Here is a 21,874-nt window from a genome sequence, read left to right as displayed (position 1 = left end):
CATAGCAAAAAGAAGATTGTAACTCAGGCAGTTAGGAGCCACATGGCCACAGTTCATCCTTGATTTTTTGAAGAGAAAAAAACTGATTTACTGGTTATTTTTTTTCTGTCTCAGTTAAAGTAAGGATGAAATTGGCTTAAATGGATAAAGGGGAAAAAAAGAAAGGAAAAGCACAGCCTAGTTGCTACAGCGTGGGTGCATAGCAAAAATTGGAACTGCATCGATAGAGGGTAGGAAGGTTAGGTTTAGAAGCGGCGAAGATTGCCCAGCTTTGTTAGTTTAGCACAGCGAACGGTCTCTTGTGTCCAGTGCTGGGGACGCTGGGTCTAATGACTCTCCGCTTTTGTTACGAGTGTAAATACCAAGAGGTAAAACTCTGGTCATGTGGAAGTGAAGCATAACTACATCGGCTAAAAGTGTGGTTTAGGATTAGGCTTGGATGTAGTGTAGAGGTTGAAAGATGTGGTGTGGAGGCCCAGAGTTAAGATCGTAGGATAATGGAGTAGGAAATTTTTGTGTTTGGGTTATTACGATTCTGGCCAGGGTCCGAGCAATGTAGGGTGCTTAATGAAGGTAGGAAGTTAAGGTCTTAAAGTTAGTATGAATGAAAAAGATTTTAAAGTTACGGGAAAATTGAAAATTTTGAGCTTTAAGTTGCATATAGGTGGACAACTAAGGTCTGACCAATATTTGAAGATGGAAGTCCAAAATCATTGTTTGTGGAAGTGGAACTTAAAGGTAATGAGTTCACGTGGGGTTTGGAACAGAGGTCTTGGTAGATGTGAAGGTGGAAAGTTTTTTTTAGGTTCATGTAGAGATGGAAATCTAAGGTCTTAGTTCAGCCAGAGAGGGGCAAGTGGTAGCAGTTGGAGTTTATTGTTTAAAGAATACACGAGCGAAAACATAGGAACCCTTCTTATTAAGGACCCCAGTATCATTTTGAAGCATAGGGCGAGTAGTTTTGATATATTGATATAGAAAGTGATAGTCCAGGTCGGAATCTCCATTAGACAGTAAAACACTGATGGAACCTTTAATGATTGAAAAAGGAAAGGGATCCACGAAACATTAGATGGCCAGTTTTTTTTTTTTTTTTTTTTTTTTGACAGGAAATGTACATACAGAAACACACCCCAGCACTGTGACATGCAAGTTCTGATGAAAGATATTTGTTGGAAAAAAATTCCATCCACGCAGTTACTGGAAAAAAAAAATCAATAATTCCATAAATGCATATATAATGAGATTAATGAAGAGTAATGATCATACATTACAATGAGAGCCAAAGATAGCAGAAGTAAAACAGGCCTAAATGATAAAAATTACAGTGAAATGCCAGCATACATTTGCAGCATACGATTATAACTGCTAATGTAACTACGGTATAAGAAAAAATCTGATCAGTAAAGAACTAAGGTAAGGAAGATTAGCAAGAAAGAAGGGCAACTTACACTGGGGGAGAATGGTGGTGGTCTAAACCTTAAAATGAGAGAAAACGGAGTAAGTACAAAGCACAAGATATTCTTGGGGGAACTACACTACAATGCATGACATACCCTTCAACAGATCATAGCAATATCTGTCAGTTACATGCATCCAGGGCAATTGAAGGGCCTCAAAAATTTAGTCTTACATTATAACATCAGTAATTTAACATACATATCAATGTTTACATGCAGCTTACAAAAATATGGTCATTCTATTGTAAAAATATAATATATATATATATATATATATATATATATATATATATATATATATATATATATATATATATATATATATATATATATATATCCAAAACTTAGATCTAAAGGTTTTAACCATTAAAAAAGTTTAAATCAAGTGTATTGAAACCATATATTATTCAGCTTTACCTACAAATATTCTGCAGACTTGATATCCTTAAGTATAGTATTTGCAGGTGCTGAATAATAACGAAAACTCGTATGAAAAATCCCCTTTCCACAATTTTTGGTGTAAAAATTCACAGTGTCACAGAAAATCAGCTAATGTATGTCATTTGGAGTACATTTCTGTCAAAGAACTCAATTCAGAGGAGTCCATATTTCCCTACTATTGGAAGTAGCGCAGCCTCTGGCTGCAGGAGCCTCTTTTAAGTGTTCTTGGGTAACAACAGTACTTAGAAATAGGTACTGTTTATATATATATATATATATATATATATATATATATATATATATATATATATATATATGCAGATAAATCACAATGGAACACGTGAGTAAAGAATATGCTGACAGTCACAAGAATATATATATATATATATATATATATATATATATATATATATATATATATATATATATATATATATATATATATATATGCAGATAAATCACAATGGAACACGTGAGTAAAGAATATGCTGACAGTCACAAGAAAAAGTGAAGCACGAAGATTCGAGCGCTTTAGTGATATATGGAAATATGAACGGTTGAATCTTCTTGTTTCATTTCCCATATACATTATTGCTTTCCCCTTCCCTGTGACATTCAATGATGTCTATTCATCATCGATAATTTTGAATCTGCCCATTTTTGACCTACCATGCAATGGAACTTACGCCTGAGCTTTCGTGGTGTAGTGGTAATTCTGCCTTCCTTGTGTAATGACGTTGCCCACCGAGGCTTGATTTACAGTCAGGGCAGTCGGCCCAGCCAATCCAGCTCTTCATTCTCCCCATCTTTTGCTATATATATATATATATATATATATATATATATATATATATATATATATATATATATATATATATATATATTCCCTGTGGATAGGGGAGAAAGAATACTTCCCACGTATTCCCTGCGTGTCGTAGAAGGCGACTAAAAGGGAAGGGAGCGGGGGGGGCTGGAAATCCTCCCCCCCCCCTTTTTTTTTTTCTTTTTTTCTCCAAAGGATGGAACAGAGAAGGGGGCTGGATGAGGATGTTTCCTCAGAGGCCCAGTCCTCTGTCCTTAACGCTACCTCGCTGACGCGGGAAATGGCGAATAGTATGAAAGAAGAAATATATATATGTGTGTGTGTGTGTGTGTATGTTCGTTGATTACAGTATACATGATGTAGGTGATTTAACTGTACATATTTCCGAGCTCCTATTCAAAATCGTTTTTCTATTTTGTAACCTATTTTGCTGTTACGTCGTACTGTAACGTTACCTAGTCCACATCATCAACCATGATCATAGTTTTGGTGTGTTCTAAACCGTTATGGTAGTGATTCTGAGGTACGTGCCATTCAGTTGTTCATGATCATTAAATCTAGCGACGCAATTACATCCTGTTATAGTGTCAAAGGATCTATCGTAATTACTCCTACATTGCACTCTAGCTTTGCTTATGTTGTCAGCTCGTGAGAGCTCACAGAAAACGTGACTCTCGTGAACGTCGCGCGTCGATGGTGTTTTGGTGACTCAGAGGGGGAAAAAAAAAAGGCTGTCTCGTTACCCAGACATTTCCAGACGACTGAGAGGACGTGCTCGGTTTACGTCTAGTGTTACCTGGCACAAAATGGTTAAGGTATAAAACGGGACTTCATGGAGGTTTAAACTAAATGAGGAATTCGTTGACGAAGATAGTTCTCGGCTGGGAAATGAGGAATAGATTTTGATCGATTTCAGTGAATGCTGATGGAAAGACTAGTTTGCGTTTATTCATACCAAATCAACGGCCTTTTGAACATATTTGAATGTTCTTAGTTATTCACCGTATTGCAGAACTTATGTTTCAGCTGCGATTTTTTTTTTCTAAATGTAACAATTAGTCAGTTCACTGAATGTGAAAGGAAGGGCTACAAAGGCCTGAAAATATATCGAAAGCAATAACCTCATGGGCAAGATCTTTGGGTATGATAGGCTGGCCTTGACCCGAACCTTAAAGGTGAAGGGCTAGGCCATCATTCTCAAGGGTCGACTTGTCCTTAGAGCTCGTAGTTAAAACTATATATATATATATATATATATATATATATATATATATATATATATATATATATATATATATATATATATATATACACACACACACACACACACACACAATCGATTACAAAGTGGGTCTGGCATCGTACTGCTGATACAACAACTGTGCAAGAGATTGCAACACTTCTTGGATTAGTGATCGTAAGACTTTTGACTCGTGTAGAAATGTTCCTCTCTACATAGGTTTCTGACGATATTTTTCTTTTAAAGGGAAAAGCATCTTTATTCAAGAAAACTGGAAATAAAGAATATATTGCATCCAGTTTTGTCTGAGTATTATACAAGAAAACAGTAAGTTACTAATACTAAATAAGCCTTCTCCTCATACAATTCGGAATTGTGTAACATTAAAGTGTAGTTTACTATTTCTGGTTTAATAACCTTCCTGGGGTCTGGACGTATAACACGCACACACTGTACTCAAGACGGCAATTTTTTTTCCCTGCGTGTACAGACGGAAAACGTTAAGCCGCATTTACCGTAGTGCTGTCAGCAGTAGTAGAATCCTGAAGAGCTTCCCTTAAAGCTAATATACAACGTTGATCCAATAAACACTTGTCAGTCGTCGGCCGGTCTGTGTTGCAACGCGATCGGGTTAGGCTAGACCGTCGTCTCCTTGGTTTTATCATCATCCGGACGGCCGACGCCAATCTGGATTGTTCCAGACTTGTGATTTTTTTTTTCTTTTTTTTAGATTGTGTTGATTAGATACCAGTGGGAATTAACTTTACCTTCCTTATTAAAATAGCCAATAGTGTTATGAGGTGATATTGATAAATATAAAAAAAATGACACCCTTGATCGTTCTTGATATTCGAAAGTTGACTTCTCTCTCTCTCTCTCTCTCTCTCTCTCTCTCTCTCTCTCTCTCTCTCTCTCTCTCTCTCTCTCTCTCTCTCCCTGCAACATTGGGAAGCCTTACTGGTGTCGCTTGTCCGTGCTCTCACCACGTCGACACACCCTCGGGGCCTGCACCACTTTCGAATTTGGCATCGCCGCCGCACGGTTAATTTTTTTTTTTTCGTATACATATTCTAGAAAATCTAGCAAAACCATACCCACCGTGGTTTACACTTACACGTCTGCGATAACCATGACCCACCGTAACACAATTTTTTTTTTACCTTATTAGGTTATTGATACTTGGGTAAAAACTATTTACAGATATCAGAAGTCAATATTTTATAACACTCCATATATCTTGATAAAGTGTTAAGCAAAACAGCTCTAGTGATGGCATGAAGTGATGCAGTCAGAGCTTAACTTTATATTTACACATATTTGTTGTTCCACTGATGAACTCTGTGATATTAGTGGTAAATGAAAATAATGATTGTGATAGCAGCAATATTGAGCAATGGAACACTACATTAAGAATGATTCCAGGAAGAATACGTTTAATATTCGAGAAATTCGTTATCTCTTCATGTTGTAGATCTTGTTTTTGGTTCCATATTTAGAAGTTCGAACACAGACACATACTGTAATCTGTCAGTTGTGTTTTCTCTAATATGAATAATCAGCTTTTATGAAACTGGACATACTATCTCGATACACTCAGTAAATATACTCTTCAATCTTACTAACCTAACTGGATATCATCAGACGCCTTACTCGCTGCTGGGTCAGGATTGTCGGTGTTTTCCTAATTTATTATCGTCATATTTCTTAAATATGAAACCTTGCATCATTGATTATGGAGAATATATTATGTATTGGTTTTAGTAGATGTCCCGATGTAGAACAGGAGAGATCTCTGTTTTAGTTAATATAGCAGCACTTGTTAAGCAATTTGCCATATCTTATATTCTTCAATAGAGATTGAGTGGGTGGGGTTTATGAAATTATGGCGTTGTAACCAAGTTGTCAATTATGTGGTCGTCCTTTAAGACGCCAGTAATCTTTGAGCCTGATGCTACGAAGCTTAGGGGGTGAGGTCAAAAGTCATCATATCCAGGGATCGTTCGTAGCTTCTTCGTGTTCAAGTGGTTAAATATATATATATATATATATATATATATATATATATATATATATATATATATATATATATATATATATATATTCTTTGAAAAATAGTCATGTAAACCTGTGACAATTTTACATACAAGGGAGGAACGGAAGGCGTTAGGGTTGAGCCGAGGGAGGCGTCAGGTAGAGCGTAGCACCTCGGGATGAACGGGAGGGGTCAGGTCGTACATTTTAGTATAGGATTCGTGCGACTGTTCCCAGGAGTCTGTGCTCCACACGTCATCATCGCCTGACCATAACTGAATTAAGTGGAATTATAACACCTGATAATTGCATCATAACAGCAAACCTGCCCCTTGTGTCCAACGTATTTTTTAAAACTCTGCTTTGTTTTATTCTTTTGTGTTGTTAGGCCAGCTCCCTGTAGACATCCTTCGTTTTTATTATTATTATTATTATTATTATTATTATTATTATTTTAAGGGCATTATATCGATTGTACGCTTAGACATATTGCGGTGGTCATTTGCCTTATATCAACTCTGTAAAGACGTACATCAGACGATAAAGGTGAAATAGGAAAACGTGGTAAACACGAAAAGTCGATCGGCGCCTTAGCACACACACACAAGGAACATTGTAGCACTGAGTTCAAGGACAAAATGAGAAAACTGGAAGTAACTTAAGCCTGTGAAAATAAGGCATACAGTGACCGAGGTTTGGTGGGCAAATACAGGAAGACCTGAAGGTCTGGTTTCATAACTGACGAAAAATTCAAGGTGGTAACAAAAGGAACAAGTCTGAACCGGTTGTGGTATGAGTACTACAAGGGACATGGATTTATAGCATTGATCTTCGATATAGATAAAGTAATATGATGTTGATCTCCGATTTATATATATAAAAAAAGTAGAGGAAAGCTGATATAGATAGGAAATTCAAGCTGATGTAGATAAGAGAGTATAGTCATAACTCATTGCTATCCACGTTCATTGTAAAACTAAACCCACGTCCACCGAAACTCACACCAACCTACACCCCCTCCCCCAGAACACACTATAACCCAAGCCTACCATAACACTGTACACACCCGCCATAACATAGTACAACCCACGTCCACAGTAATTCACAACAAGCCACACCCACCATAACTCGTCCATCATAACCTGAGTCACTTTTTGGGCAAAAACTTGGCCCAGTGCCCAGTGGAAAATAATGTATTTTATTTCCACTCTCAAACCCGAAAATCACGATGCTATTAGGAATGCGATGATTTTAATTATCTTAAAAGTCTTACAGAAACTGTTTTTATATAGTGTAGAACAGTATTTTAAAATGTTTTGAGTACAGGGACATGAAATAGCTTGAACCCATATATTGTTCATACTTTTATATTCCTGTTTTTGTGGAATAATCATTCAAGGTTTCCAAATCTGAATGGTCTCGGTCCTGTTCTTCCAGAGGTATAGGGAACAATGTCTATATTTGCTCTGAATTACTGGATACATTGGCTATCGACTTCTTGCCAAGTCCTCAAGCCAGAATCTGCACCATATGTCGTACATTGACAACACATTATGAATAAGCAAGCGGGCAGCAGACTGTAGCGTTCGCACATACCTATTGTTGGCGGCCGTTGGTTCATCCAGCTCCTAATAGATGGGGCTCGTCAAGTGGGCGTGGTTTAGCTCACGGGTGACCTGCTTTATACGATCTTGGAAGTTTTTACTCGTATGCATAGCTAATGTTCGTTTTTCCTGCATCGCATACATAGTCCAGCAGTCACGGATCGATTAATTTTCTATTTTCTTTAAATAGAAATGTTTTACTACAGTTTTCAAGCGGTTGCAGAGGATTCTGTGGTTCTTGACTGACGAGCGAGAGCGGCATATCTTCCCCTCGTCAAGAAGTCACTTCGCTCCCTTAAGATGTAGATAAGCCACGGCGCCGTGCAGATTGAATACAGTCTATTAACGAAGGGTTCCGTTCCACGGAAGCCATGGTAAAGTTGGCGATCAGTGTAAATCCAGCACACCCACACCCGTCTTCAGCTTACACACAGCGCGCCATGTTTTGTTGCACTCTTAAGTGCAAAATAGAATTTCGATGTTTCGTGAATTAGATTTTACAGTCCACTTGGACTAAAATCCTTAAAACCAGTCTGCGTTTTATGACTTAGAAATGCACTCTTCACCTGTAACTTTGATCTTGTGTTTGTCAATCCTGTGGATGTAACCCTAAATTTATGGTCGTTCTTCTTTAAGGTAACAGCAACCCTGCCATTAAAAATGAACGAACAAGGACACCATATATATATATATATATATATATATATATATATATATATATATATATATATATATATATATATATATATATATATCAGAGAGGTAAGAAGAGAAATAAGGCAAAGAAGTCGCAGTCATAACCCTGTGTTTGTGTATAAATATGGGTGTATGTGTAGTGTTGTAGACAGATGCATGGTGGTGGGTCAGTGGTGTGGTAAAGGCGACAAACCCGTCCTCGTGTTTGCCGGTCTGAATGTCGTGGTTGTGGTCCTAACCTAAAGTTGCTTTCTGGGTCTTTCGCCGCAGTTGACTTGGGAGTAAATATTTTATTTGTTCTCTAGGTTTTAGTTCAATAACCTAGTCTACTAGTTACATACTCTCCTTCATACGTAATGTTAAGGTGGTTGAGGCTACGTAAGCATTTATTCTAGTCGTTTTAGGTTTTTTTTTTAAAGGTTGGAGAAAGTTTCGCTCAAGACGGACGGAGAAAACAGTTGCCATGTTGTGATAACACTATTTTCATCGATCTTGCAGATGTAATCTATAATGACATTTGGTGATTAGCGTGTTCGTTTGTTTTTTGTGTTTTTTATGAAGCATCTTACTCCCTGTCGTTGACAAAGATGAAAAGGGGATTAATGAAAAAAAAAATAGTATATCACAAAAGAGTAGAGTTATATGTTGCACGTATATCTACCCCTCTCCATAGAGCCTAGCCGTGTAAACAGTTCCTGTTACGCAAGAACATTAGCCACCCACGCAAATTTCAAAACACTGACCATAGGAAAGATATTTTTTTTTCCATTTTCTATCCAGTTGACCAATTCTCACTCGGTCTATGATCTTTTTTTTTTAGGTAGATGCAACAATTTAGTGTCTTATTTGGGGGAAATGGTCTTCGTACAAGTGCCGTGGTCTGGCTGGTGACAGGTGGGCGGACAGCAGACGAGGGGAAGCTCTGCACTCACTCTGGACGGCGGTGGCGGCTGCTGCCCTCTTCCCCTCCCTCCCTCCCCTCCCTCCTAGCCATCGATTCTTCCCATGGCCAGTACGACACATTGGATGCAATGCCTACCTTCCATGTTATGGTTGAGCAGCGGTGGACAGGCGGAGGCTGGCAGAGGCGAGACGAAGGGGGGGAAGACACACGGCACTTGAGACTAGGCTAGCAGGTTCTCAGCGGCAGGGCCGTCCGGAACACCTCACTGCTGCCTGCCTGGTGGCGCGGTTGCCTTTCCGTGCGCGCTGACTGGCCTACACCTGCGCGCGCACCTAGACCCGCTGGACGGTTAATACACACGTTTTTCCTTGTCCTTGAGGTGTGCTGCACAGTTCCTGTGTCACATGAAGGAATCAGATCGTCGTGGGGAGGAGCGGGAGAGTAGGAACAACCCCCTAAGACCGTGGTAGAGTAGCGGCGAAGGGCGCGCGAGCAACAGTTTGGACCATCTTGGGGGGCGACCGATCGCCTGCACCAGACTCCAGCTGTTGCCACTATCTCGCCAGCCAATAACTGGACGTGGCCGCCCACCGTATTATTGCTAACCTCCGTGTCCTGGCTAGGCTAATCTATTACGTGTCTTCTTTATACTCGGATTGTAACATATCAAGAGATGACAACCAGCACCAGACGCGTCCCCGTTAGGTATGACATATAGACGTCTGGACGAATTAGTTGTATCCTGTTACAAACTGGTCATAGGAAGTTAAGACAGGGAAGCTATATTGCAGACAAGCATGAGCATCTTTAGGCAGGTCAGGTTTATCGCGCGGTTACACACACACACACACACACACACACACATATATATATATATATATATATATATATATATATATATATATATATATATATATATATATATATATATATCGTTCATTACACTTGGTCGCTTTCTCCCGCGTTAGCGAGGTAGCGCAAGGAAACAGACGAAAGAATGGCCCAACCCACCCACATACACATGTATATACATAAACGCCCACACACGTACATATACATACCTATACCTTTGAATGTATACACATATATACATACACAGACATTTACATATATACACATGCACAAATTCATACTTGCTGCCTTCATCCATTTACGTCGCCACCCCACCACACATGAAATGGATGGGCCATTCTTTGTCTGTTTCCTGGCACTATCTCGCTGAAGCAGGGAACAGCGATTAAGTGTAATAAAATGAATATATATATATATATATATATATATATATATATATATATATATATATATATATATATATATATATTATATATATATATATATATATATATATATATATATATATATATATATATATGTGTGTGTGTGTGTGTGTGTTTTACATTCGTTGGGCCCTGTCTATTGTACTTTCTTTACCATCAAAATTTTTAAATCTTTGTAATCTGCCGGCATTCACCGTATCCGTTCTTATACCATTTTAGTCATCCCTTACACTAAACTAATATATATTTTAATTTTTCTTGACCACCTTTGTCCTCAGCTTCTCACGTGGAAGGAGACGTCTGATAACAAAGCAAATACCGTAGCCATGCACGTCATCCATGTTTCCAACGCTCGCCCACCCCCGCACAGCTGTCTAGGCCCCAAGCACCCCCGCCTGGTTCTTCAGTCCACCTGTCCCTGTAGGGTTAGGGTCATTAGGCTGTGAATACCCAGTGGGTCGTACCGTCGTGCTCCAGGGATCGAACCGTCATACTAACGAGTCGTACAGTCGTGCTTTTATAGGAGCTAAGCGAGGCAGGGGCACTCAGCGAGTCAGGTAACCGGCCATTGTGACCAGTGTTGACAAGATGGTCAGTTGCAGTATTAATACCAGCCAGTTGACGCTGTCTGGTACGTGTCCAGTGTTGTGGTGTAAGCGCTCTGGAACACACACACACACACACACACACGCACACACATGTTCTTCATCATCACTGCAGACACACCCAGCCCGCTTACCTAAGTGTAGAGAACAGTCAGATAATACATTCTTGGGATTTCTTGAGAGGGTAGACGTAAGAATGTCAGTATAGTCTACAGCCATCTGTAAATACTTTAAGACTGTGTTGATATTCCCTGTAAGTTTAGCGTGTAACTTCAAGTTCATTCCTCCAGAGGTAAGTTCGAGTGACTGTCGTTATGCGTAACTGTCTCGGTCAAACGCGTTTGTCTTTGTCAATATCTTACGAAATTGTCGGCTGCCTCACAGCCAGCACGGTAGTTCATCCTCCCTTTGAGGGTAGACCGATAAACGGATACATGACGTCGTGAATTGGTATGTATGACGTGAATTGGTATGTATATATATTGGTACCCAGTGCACCATTGGTTGTACGCCCGTCCGCGGGGTACGAGCAATCTTACTATTGCTAATAAACCCACGGCGCGGATGGGGTTACATTCATCGCTTGTTACCGTGTTCTCCTAAAGAGCATACAAAGTTGGACGCCGATAACAGTTATGAACTGCCGTAACGCAATATCCTGTGTGTGTGTGTGTGTGTCATAGCGGACAGAGTTGTAGACTGTAACTTGCAGTAAAAAAAACTCTGTGCTTGTGTTTAAACCTAAAAACAGCTCGCGAGTAATTTCCCCTAATGAGCTATACTGATGCACACCGAATTTTCGTCATTCTAATAGGGCTTAATTTGTGATACAGTAGTATAATGACTCGGACTGTTCACGTCAACACCTACACACTTACACTACACGATCACAAAGTCCAAAATGGAAACAGTAACTAACTATATATATATATATATATATATATATATATATATATATATATATATATATATATATATATATATATTACTAGAGTCCGCCAGTTTGAGCTTACACTACGAGGAAACGAAAAATACAGTCTCAAGCGCTTTCGTATATTGGATTGTCAAGAATTACGTAATATTGACAATGTGGTATATGCAAGCGCTTGACGCTTTGTATTCTCCGTTTCCTTGTGGTTTTATCTGCATCTTATGTATACTTGCTACTTTTGGACTTTTTTGCATATATATATATATATATATATATATATATATATATATATATATATATATATATATATATATATATATATATATATATCGATAAAATCTGGCACAGCCAAAAGTTTACGAGGAGCCGTGCGAGCGTAACAATATTTGTTGAAATTATCTTGAGAGATAACGTCAACACTTGACATCATAACTTCGGGCAATCACAGAGAAGAATTCATACACGAAAAAGATAATATCTCGCCAGGTTGGCGACACCGGCCATTTTTCATTTGAAACATAAAGATGAAGATATTAAAGCACAATTAAACAGTTCAGCTGTAGAGCTTTTCTGCTGAAAAGAAAAGAAAAAACTTCAATCTCACTAGTAGTAGTAAAAAAAAATGAATCTTGTTTAGGTTTTGAAGTTAAGATCGGAATTAGATTAAATGATGTGGCTGACCACAAAGGGGACCCGTGCTGTATAAAACCTGAGCTAAAGCCAGCGGCTGGCAAGAAAATTGCTTGGTACTTTACCATCGGTAACCTTTAAGGAACTGATCTATATAACTTTTGCATGTTGTTGATAAGGCCAGCCATCGTAACTAGAGGTTTTTTTGGTGTGCTTATGAAGCCAAAAGAATCATTGATTCTAAAAAGAAAACGAAATTAAAGTGGCCAAATTTATCTATTTTTTGATGTTGAATAAGTAAATTCTTGCTCCATTCGGGTTTTCGGATATGAGCGTCGTAGCCTCAATCATTTAATCTTATTTCATCATCCAGACATTCATACGGACATCACAAAAACTTCTTCCGAGATGCATGTTGGTCGTGTTAAAGCAGCCGCTGTTCAAAGTAAGAGAGAACGTTATAAGACCTGTTTCCCCTCAGTGCTGTTCGCTTTGGCCCCATCACGCACTTTATCCTATGGTTCAGATGCATTCTTCCTTCATGAGTCTGGTGTGTGTGTGTGTGTCCTGTACTTCACCTTTGTGCCCCAAAATGTATCGTTGGTCGTGCGCCCGCCCATGGGGTACGAACATCACTGTGACAAGTCATTTTGTCGTTAGGCCTCTTAGGTTTGGGTGGGCTTCCCTCACCTTAACGTTTATTCAGATTCTTCTGGATATTTTGGGCAAGGAAGTGTATATAAAGGTGAGCGTTGATAGCAGATGAAGCCAGTCTTACCGCAGGAAATCACAGTGTTATATCATGGCGGTATACCCTAGGATGATACAACCTCGCATGTTGATATCAGCGCTGTATAGCCTAGGACAGTACAGCTTAGGAAAATATAATTGTTCGTGAATTTCCTTGAAGTTAAACAAATATAATGCAGTAAAGCAAGAAAGAGCCAGCGAATTAGTTTCCTTCTAGACTGCCAGTGAACATACCTACTTTTCCTCTCGTTAATAAAGCTAAGTGCTCTAATACAGTAGTGTATGACAACCTTGTACAGTCCCCCACACCCCCATTCCCGCCGTTTCATCCGCTGCTTGAGGCTGAAACGGCATTGGTAATCGACTCCATTGAAACACTCCAGAGACTGTTGACAGAGTGAGGTATGGTATTTAGGAGGCAAATTGCAGTTAATGGGTTTGAATTAAGGATTATGAAGCGTCTTGTGGCTTGACTGTGGGTGGTTGATTCTAGTTTAGGTGCATATGGAATGAAAGTTCGCTGTTTATGAGGGCAAAACCCACACACAGCAGTCCTGGTAGTATTGTTTTGATGAAAGTCGTGGACCTTAAATGCAAGGGAAGGAAAAGGAAAATGGTAGTTGTAGTGGAAATGAAATCTCTGGAGACGATATGTAGCTTGGGGCAGTTTGACTGAAGACTGACTTTGTTAAAGAGTTGAAGTAGCGTTAGTCGAGAAGGTCGATCTCGGTGTACTGAAATAGTCCAGACAGATGGAAAGGATGAATGAGGAGAGACTGACGAAGAGGATGTGTGCGATGGAAACAAGAGGGATGAAGAGACTGAGGGGATGGAAAGATGCAGGAGAGTAGGCACTCTGGTAATGGGGGCATGAATATTCAGGAAGGTGAAAGGCTTGTGGTATATGCGGGGCGACGTGCTGTTAATGGGCTGAATCATGGGTCAATCATGTAATAGTTAGTCTCCGGGACGTGATTGCGGATGGTAGGTGCTGGGTGTCGGTACATTGTGCTTGACAACTGAAGAGTGGTTGCGTGTAAATTACGCCGGTTTTTCTTTCTGACGCTGCCACGCGAAGGCGGGAAACGCAGTCAGAAAAAAAAAAAGAAAAATCGTTCATCCTGTCATTCCAGAGTGGACAGATCGAAGACTTCCCTCCTGGTTCATTCCCCCGGTCCTGGTGCCATTCCTGCTGCATTTCTCCGGACCCTTTCCGCCAGTTTTTTTGTGGTCCATTAAGTGAAGGGACCAGTTCTATGGCTGAATTGTTCCGCCAGATCCAGACTCGTCCGGGTTCACCTTTGTATCCCCGGAAGTCCTCCCGTGGTATGTTATATGCGTCATCTGCCCCTTGGATTATTTCTGTCACCATTCATGATCTGTGATCGTTAGCTCATGGTTGTGGCGAAGGTTGTGGTTCCCATGTTAGGTTACAGGGTTGGTGTCACACTAGGGGGGCTGGGGGGTGGTAATGACACGCGGGTAGCAGCACGCTACGGGGGTTGCAGAGTCACGGGGGTTGAGATGTGACGCCGCCGACGACGATCGATGTGCTGGACTTGCCCGTGACATTCTTACCTCCCCACACCATGCGACTCCCTCGCTTATTGTTGTGCTTTAATTACATCACCGGCATTTTGCGTCTCCAGATGTTGGACGATATCAGTATCGATCGAAATATGTTATGCAGTGTGAGAAAGAGCTCACCCTTTGGTAAGGATGGTCGCATAATGTTGTGCACTGAACTCCCGCAAATAATGCGCGGTCTGAAATCGCAATGCAAATTGCTATTCTATAAAATATGGCATTTAATGCACGCCAGTCTTTCTGTAAGAGTTCAGTTAAATATCTTAAAAGTTATTTATTTTATTCATGACAATATGATAGCTTGTTTGATGAGGCACACGTGTGTTAAAAACATTTAATGTTATCGATCCAAATGTACTTAGTGCAACCGATGACGGCTTTTGGAGACAGCGACTGACGTAGTGCGCGCGCAATTGAAGTGCGTCGACGCATTCATCTTGATCAGGCGGACGAATTACTGCGATCCGATTGCCATGTCTGTGCGTGCAGCATGAGCGCGCTATCGAGACACGACCCCGACCCTCATGCTCCAATTGGAAGCGAAGAACACCCGAATTTGGTGGCTGCTTCCTTCTCAGTCGCATGTCAGCCTGCGTGGCAAGCACACATACCCAGATTAGGGGTTCAATGACTTTTTAATTATTGGATTTTTTTTTTTCTGCAAAGGTTTATGTTACATAGGCATGTGGGAAAGAGGAGTGCCATAAGCGAAATTGTAAATATAAGAACGGAGAAATGTCGGTACATTTGGAAATATGTTGTAAGTTTTATTAAGTTCATTTCATGCAGCCCTTCATCAGCTGTTTTATTTAAGAATACATTACAGCTTAACTGTATTTACCTAATTTACTTTCCTTCCGCAGTTTTGTATTATTTATAAAATCTTCCGAGTTAATTACTGAGGAATAGACAAATTCGTTCGGGAGGCAAGATAAAGATATTGATTTTCTTTTTAACCGAAATATGAGGCAAAGTTCAGCCTAAGTCTTATGTTATGACATTTTTCTCTCGTCTTTTCTGTATGGTCCTTGACAATAAGCTCAGGTAGGGTAGTATGAATTTAATTACTGTGTAAGTGATTTTACTTACTCATGAACGTTTGCTGTAACTGACTCTCATTTCGTTTTTCTCTTTGTCTTGTTTTCATTCGTCCTAGTGTGTGCCGGTGCAAAAGTAATGGATAATGAGGGGTTATAGTTACTTTGCAATCACGTATTCTTGCGCGGCACTGGTGCCTTGCGTCTGGAATTCTGTGAATTACTTGAATTATCGTCCATCATCGCTTCCAAGGATTGCTGCTGGGAATTCTGATCACGTCAGAAACTTGCAGACTTTACAATAAAGTGTGATACATGTCAGGGAAATATGTGTGCCAAATTCATATTGAATATGGGGTGATCGATTGAAAAGTTGGTTGCAAAGTGCATATATGTACCACTGTCTGTTGAGTATCAATGCACTAAACAGTTTACTCTTAGCTAGTACACACTTTAGTTACAAGTTAAATAGAAATAGTTTTTTTTTTTAGTCATTTTTAGTACATAGGTGTTGGTTTGCATTTTTTTTTGCTATGGTGTCTTCCTTTCTTGTTACGAATTTTGAGAAAACTGGTAGTCCCTCGACCGGAGGTGGAAATGAGTGCGTATTTGACAAGAGAAACGTACAATAGTGAGAGTTATTGATGGTCAGAAGGTCCTTGGTGGATCTTGACGTGTGAAGAAACTTTAATGTGCACCTGACTGGATGGTGGAAGCTTTGACTGAAAACGAGATATGGTTCTTGGTGCAAAAACTATCTATGTTTGTTTGCGTTCTTGTAAGCCGAAGGATCAGGGCTATGAGCATATGGCAGTCAGAACTTCGTGGATCCTGCGTCGGGCGCAGCTAATCAGGATATTGAACGCTTGTGGAGGGATGTGATATGAAGGTAGGATGCCTTAATAACGGAGAGAGAGAGAGAGAGGAGAGAGAGAGAGAGAGAGAGAGAGAGAGAGAGAGAGAGAGAGAGAGAGAGAGAGAGAGCGGAACTTTTCGAGAGGTTAATATTTCACTACTTGGGAGACATCACCCTTACATTGAGCAACGATTCCTATAGTTATTGCCTGCTGACATAGCCTTGTACTCGTCTAAATAAGGTTAACACAATTATTCATCCTCCTAATGACAGGCTAGGTAAGCCAATACTAACTAGGTTTGCCTCGTAGTCATATTTTTAGGAATTTCCATATAGTCAACTTTATATTTTCCGCTGACCCTCAAATCTTCGCTTTTTATGGTAGCTGTCATGACATTGGTAATTGTATACTTATGATATCCATCTCGGCTAGGTGCCCATTTATGGTAGCTGTCATGACATTGGTAATTGTATACTTATGATATCCATCTCGGCTAGGTGCCCATTTATGGTAGCTGTCATGACATTGGTAATTGTATACTTATGATATCCATCTCGGCTAGGTGCCCATTTATGGTAGCTGTCATGACATTGGTAATTGTATACTTATGATATCCATCTCGGCTAGGTGCCCATTTACGGTAGCTGTCATGACATTGGTAATTGTATACTTATGATATCCATCTCGGCTAGGTGCCCATTTATGGTAGCTGTCATGACATTGGTAATTGTATACTTATGATATCCATCTCGGCTAGGTGCCCATTTATGGTAGCTGTCATGACATTGGTAATTGTATACTTATGATATCCATCTCGGCTAGGTGCCCATTTATGGTAGCTGTCATGACATTGGTAATTGTATACTTATGATATCCATCTCGGCTAGGTGCCCATTCATCGACCACTGCCATGGGAAGATGAACAGCTGGACTGGAAGCGAGACGACTGCCCTGTCCAGGAATCGAACCGTAATGGGTGCGCGCGTGATTGTGGGGTTCCTTTAAGACAGTTTGATGGTGGAAGGTTTAGTTTTGTTACTATATGTAGAATTCGTCCTCCTGTTAGGACTTCTCATTTTAAGCATAAAAATCATCTGCCATGTTTTTTTTTTTTTTGTTATATTTCGTCGAGTAAGGTGGCGTAGGAAAAAAAAATATTGCCAAATATTGTAGTATTTGTTATCAGAATTTTTGAAATGGGCGTAAGTAAAGCGGTTCAAACTGACCTGATTAGGTTAGGTAGGAATCTGTCTGCGTAACGTTGCGTAGGGTTAAGACTTTGACACGAGTTTGGCAGCCCATTATTGAGATGAGGAATTTCAATTATACGCAGTAGGCTTCTAAATTTTGTCATTTCCCCCCACCCCCATGAAACAAAGCCTCTTATATAACAGTATTCCAGAATGATTCGGTGTTCAGGGGGAACAGTGAAATAGATTTTCTAATTCCCTTGCATAATGAATTTATCTGATTAAGGAACAGATCCCAGAGGAATTTTTGAAATGACAGAAAAAGATGATCTTATTTTCAGCAGAGGTAAGTTCTCGATTGTATGTACTTGTGTGAGGCATCGACGTTACATTCAGTTATGCCATCTTGGTTTCTGTGGAACAGTGTTAGAAGACCATCTGCATTTTTATTCTAGCTGAGTTCAAAAGTTGCAGAATCGCAGATGGAGATTTTGAGTAAAGAAATAGACCAAACATAGATAAGGTGAAGCATCGTCATCCGCTCTGTGGGTTCATCTCGGAGCTGGAAAGAAATTCTTGGGAGGTTGTCATGGAAGTGAACAAGGCGCCATTTCTAGTATGGTGCTGGTGGACGGCGAGAATCGTATATAAACACTGGATTATAGTCACAGCACACACTCCAGGCGAACGATGTATGGTAATGTGTCGTCCTCCAGTCTTCACTGCCACAGTCAACGTCCTAGGACCGTGATAATCTACATCTCTCAGAGCGCAAGTTAGACACTGGCAGAGATGTTGAGCAGCTAATGCTCAAACTGGAACAAGCAAGACAGATGTAGTTACAAAAGGAACGGTAATAGTGATTACCATTTTTTTTTTTTATTTTTTGTTGCCATTTATGAAAAGACTTTTACCTCGAGGTATTTATTACACCAGAGCGGTTTCAGAATCGAATTGCGTCAGAGTTAGTGCTTCTGATGAAACATTGACTGTATGTTTCATTCCCCATCAGTGCAATCATGTAGCAATGATGAGTCTGGGAGATGTGGGGCTTTGAATTACACTCACACACCTCTACTTTCCGTTTGTATATGGATTCATGCTCATAGTCAAATCCCAGTACTTATGGTATTACACTCAGTTTATCTTATCTAACCACATAAATTGGATTCTGTATATCGTGATGTATGTGTTGGTTAGAAACTGCCTTTGTTTACGCAGACTGAAGGCCTGGAAATATGTTATGTAGTACACAGTGTGAGAACGAATACTTTCCAGTACTTAATCAAATATTGATGGCAGCTTTCTGTAACGGTGACTATCTTTCACCCAGCACACAGTTCGTAGTATAAATGGTAATACTACCCTAAGCACCTCTATCTATGAGTGCTAGGTCCCTTAATAGCCAGCCACACTTGGCAGTATGGTGTGTTCCAGTGTTGAGAAAAGACCCTTTCGTCGTGTGCTGGCAGCGACAATTGGTACACGGGTCGTTTCGTAAACGTTAGCACGTGGTCGTATTAACGCACACACACACACGCCCGTCGTGGCACGCGGGACTCAGCGACAGGTTTCACGAGCGTGCGCCGAGCGTATCGACTACCGGCAGCAGGAGGAGGAGGAGGTCTTCCTCTCCCCACGTACCCTAATCTATTCCATTCCGGTGGTGAAAATGGATGGCGCCACTCAGCTAAATATGTTCTGGTTTGCTCTCAGACTTAAAGGACAGAGATAAGTAAACCAAAGTGTGAGTTTATTGTTTACATCAAGACCCGAGGGACAATATATTCATTCGAAACCTAACCTGGATAGTTTTAAATGCATCTTTTGGGAACGTTTGTTGGTTAAGTTTGAGTTCTTATATTTTAAAAAATCTTTGGTAGACAGCTTGTTGAGAAACGGTATTCCTTGGAGGGTATCTGATAAATATAGACCCTAGTTTCTTATTTATTGTGATGCAATGGACGTTTATGAGAATAGTTCATTCATTATGATTAAAATTCTGTTCTCGAGGCAGCTTTAGTCACAGAATCCTCCATATCACTGTCACAGATTGAGGATAATGCTTCCCTGTTGCTTGGGCTGAACCAGCTGTCGCAAATAACAGGTCGTCGACGTCGTGTTGTGTGTCCACGTTAGTCGTTGGTTGACATTTGCTATATAACTGGATCAGGCTTCATCAGCAGAGAGGGAAGTTGTTAACAGTTCGCCTGTCGGCTCGCGGGTAGCGCATTGAAATCGATTGTCGTCTGTTGTTGGTCTGTATGCATTTGCCTGCAGAAGTGACGTGCGGGGTGATTGCGGTACATGCATTTGCTTGTGTGCGTGCTGATGTTGTTGTGGTCGAAGTCACCGACTGCTGAGGATATGCTTTTAATACTGAAGAGATCTTATGTATTCAGAGAAACAAGGCAACACACATACTCGAATGTCAGTTTGCTTTTTACGATTATATGATTTTTTGGTCATAAAGAAAAGGAAAAGAATTTTTAGACTCGAGTAGGATGAATGGAATGCTAGGGTGATGGAGAGACTGCGAGCGAGCGAGCATGAAGCCTTAGGGCACGACGGCACATGTGAACACGACGATACGACCCTCGAACATGACGGTGCGACCCTCGGGTATGATGGCCTGGATTAAAGTGTCATCAGCTGGAGCATTATGAGTAGGGGTGGCAAGCCGCGGTGACTCGTGCTGGCCTTAACGTAGTGGCTTGACTGGTCACTTCTTTTGTGGGGTAAGTACCTGACTGGTCCCTCATGTAGCGGGGCACGTGCATGGCTGGTCACCTCTGTAGTGGGGCCGGTAAGTCCATGGTCACTCCTGTAGGGGGCCAGATGCATGACTGGACGGTTCAGTAGTCGGGGAGGTACATGATTGGTCACTCCTGTAGCGTGGGAGGTACATGACGGGTCACTTCTGTGGAGGGTGAAGCATTGTTTTTTTTTTGTTTTTGTTTTTTTCTTTAAGTTCGCTCATCGATTGTGTGCTGAGAGACAGCTTTCTTGAAGTTCGCCCCACGGGCTCCAGACCCAGTTAGGGTAGGACCCGTTGAAGGCGTTGAGACAACAGTGAAAGATGGCATCACTGATCAGCGTACAGTATACAAGCAGTGGTAGGTTTCCTGCATGATTACAGACACTGTTCGCTCAAGATATCCATCACAACAGAATGCATTCCCAATCCTGGCGACGGTTAAGGGCGTCCTCAGTTACTCTAAGGCCTCCTCTGGCTAAGGCCCCTTAACCTTCACCATGACCTAGATTATGACACGGCTCATATCAGGGCGAAACGCTGGTTCGCAACCTTCTCGCCGGGCATTTGTGAAGCTTCTTGATCCACAGGTCAATACATTGCTTGGCTTTCTCAGTCACGTCGGCCAAGCTAAGACTTGCCTCCACTGTTCCCAAGGTAATACTGCTGAGGTCTGTTTGATTGTTTCATTTCTCATGAGCCACAACAGTCTAGTCTGATACATGAAGTGGATATTTATGACATTTTAGATCAAAGGCGCAATATTAGCGTAAGGCCAACGGGTGGAATCCAGAGCCTGTGTGACGTGGTTGGATAGAGTGAGGACACGGGATGATGAATGTTAAGACGCTTTACATATATGACGTTAAGACATATCTGCCCAACAGGTGTTGTTCAGCTTCATCCTTGCGAGCCTCTGGCATACCGAGTGTGGCGTTGTACTTCCCCCTCACAGTGTTCTCGATCCGCCAGTGATTATCAGACGCCTTCCCAGGGAGGAGAAATGGCTATATTGTAGTTGGAAGATAAAGAAATTGTGTGAGGTTCATACGCGTC

At 40.7% G+C, this 21,874-nt stretch overlaps 2 protein-coding genes across 6 annotated transcripts in view; one reads left to right on the top strand and one right to left on the bottom strand.

The window, feature by feature from the left end:
- LOC139757037 (synaptic vesicle glycoprotein 2C-like) overlaps positions 1-9,746 on the bottom strand; it is a 73,371-nt gene extending 63,625 nt beyond the window's left edge. The window contains exons 1-2 of one of the 4 annotated variants that reach the window (XM_071677040.1): positions 9,335-9,746; positions 1,452-1,479 (exon numbers count right to left, since the gene is read on the bottom strand). In XM_071677040.1, coding sequence (XP_071533141.1) covers positions 1,452-1,479; positions 9,335-9,341 — 35 coding nt within the window. In that variant the 5' untranslated portion in view covers positions 9,342-9,746. The remainder of the gene's footprint in view (positions 1-1,451; positions 1,480-9,334) is intronic. The other 3 variants (XM_071677043.1, XM_071677042.1, XM_071677041.1) reach the window with 3 other exon arrangements.
- LOC139757038 (uncharacterized) overlaps positions 1-21,874 on the top strand; it is a 107,250-nt gene that overhangs the window by 9,391 nt on the left and 75,985 nt on the right. The window lies entirely within an intron of this gene.

Source organism: Panulirus ornatus, chromosome 24 (genome assembly GCF_036320965.1).
Source record: "Panulirus ornatus isolate Po-2019 chromosome 24, ASM3632096v1, whole genome shotgun sequence".
NCBI lineage: Eukaryota > Metazoa > Arthropoda > Malacostraca > Decapoda > Palinuridae > Panulirus > Panulirus ornatus.
Note: the sequence above shows the minus strand (reverse complement) of the source record. Positions and strands in the feature narration are given on the sequence as shown.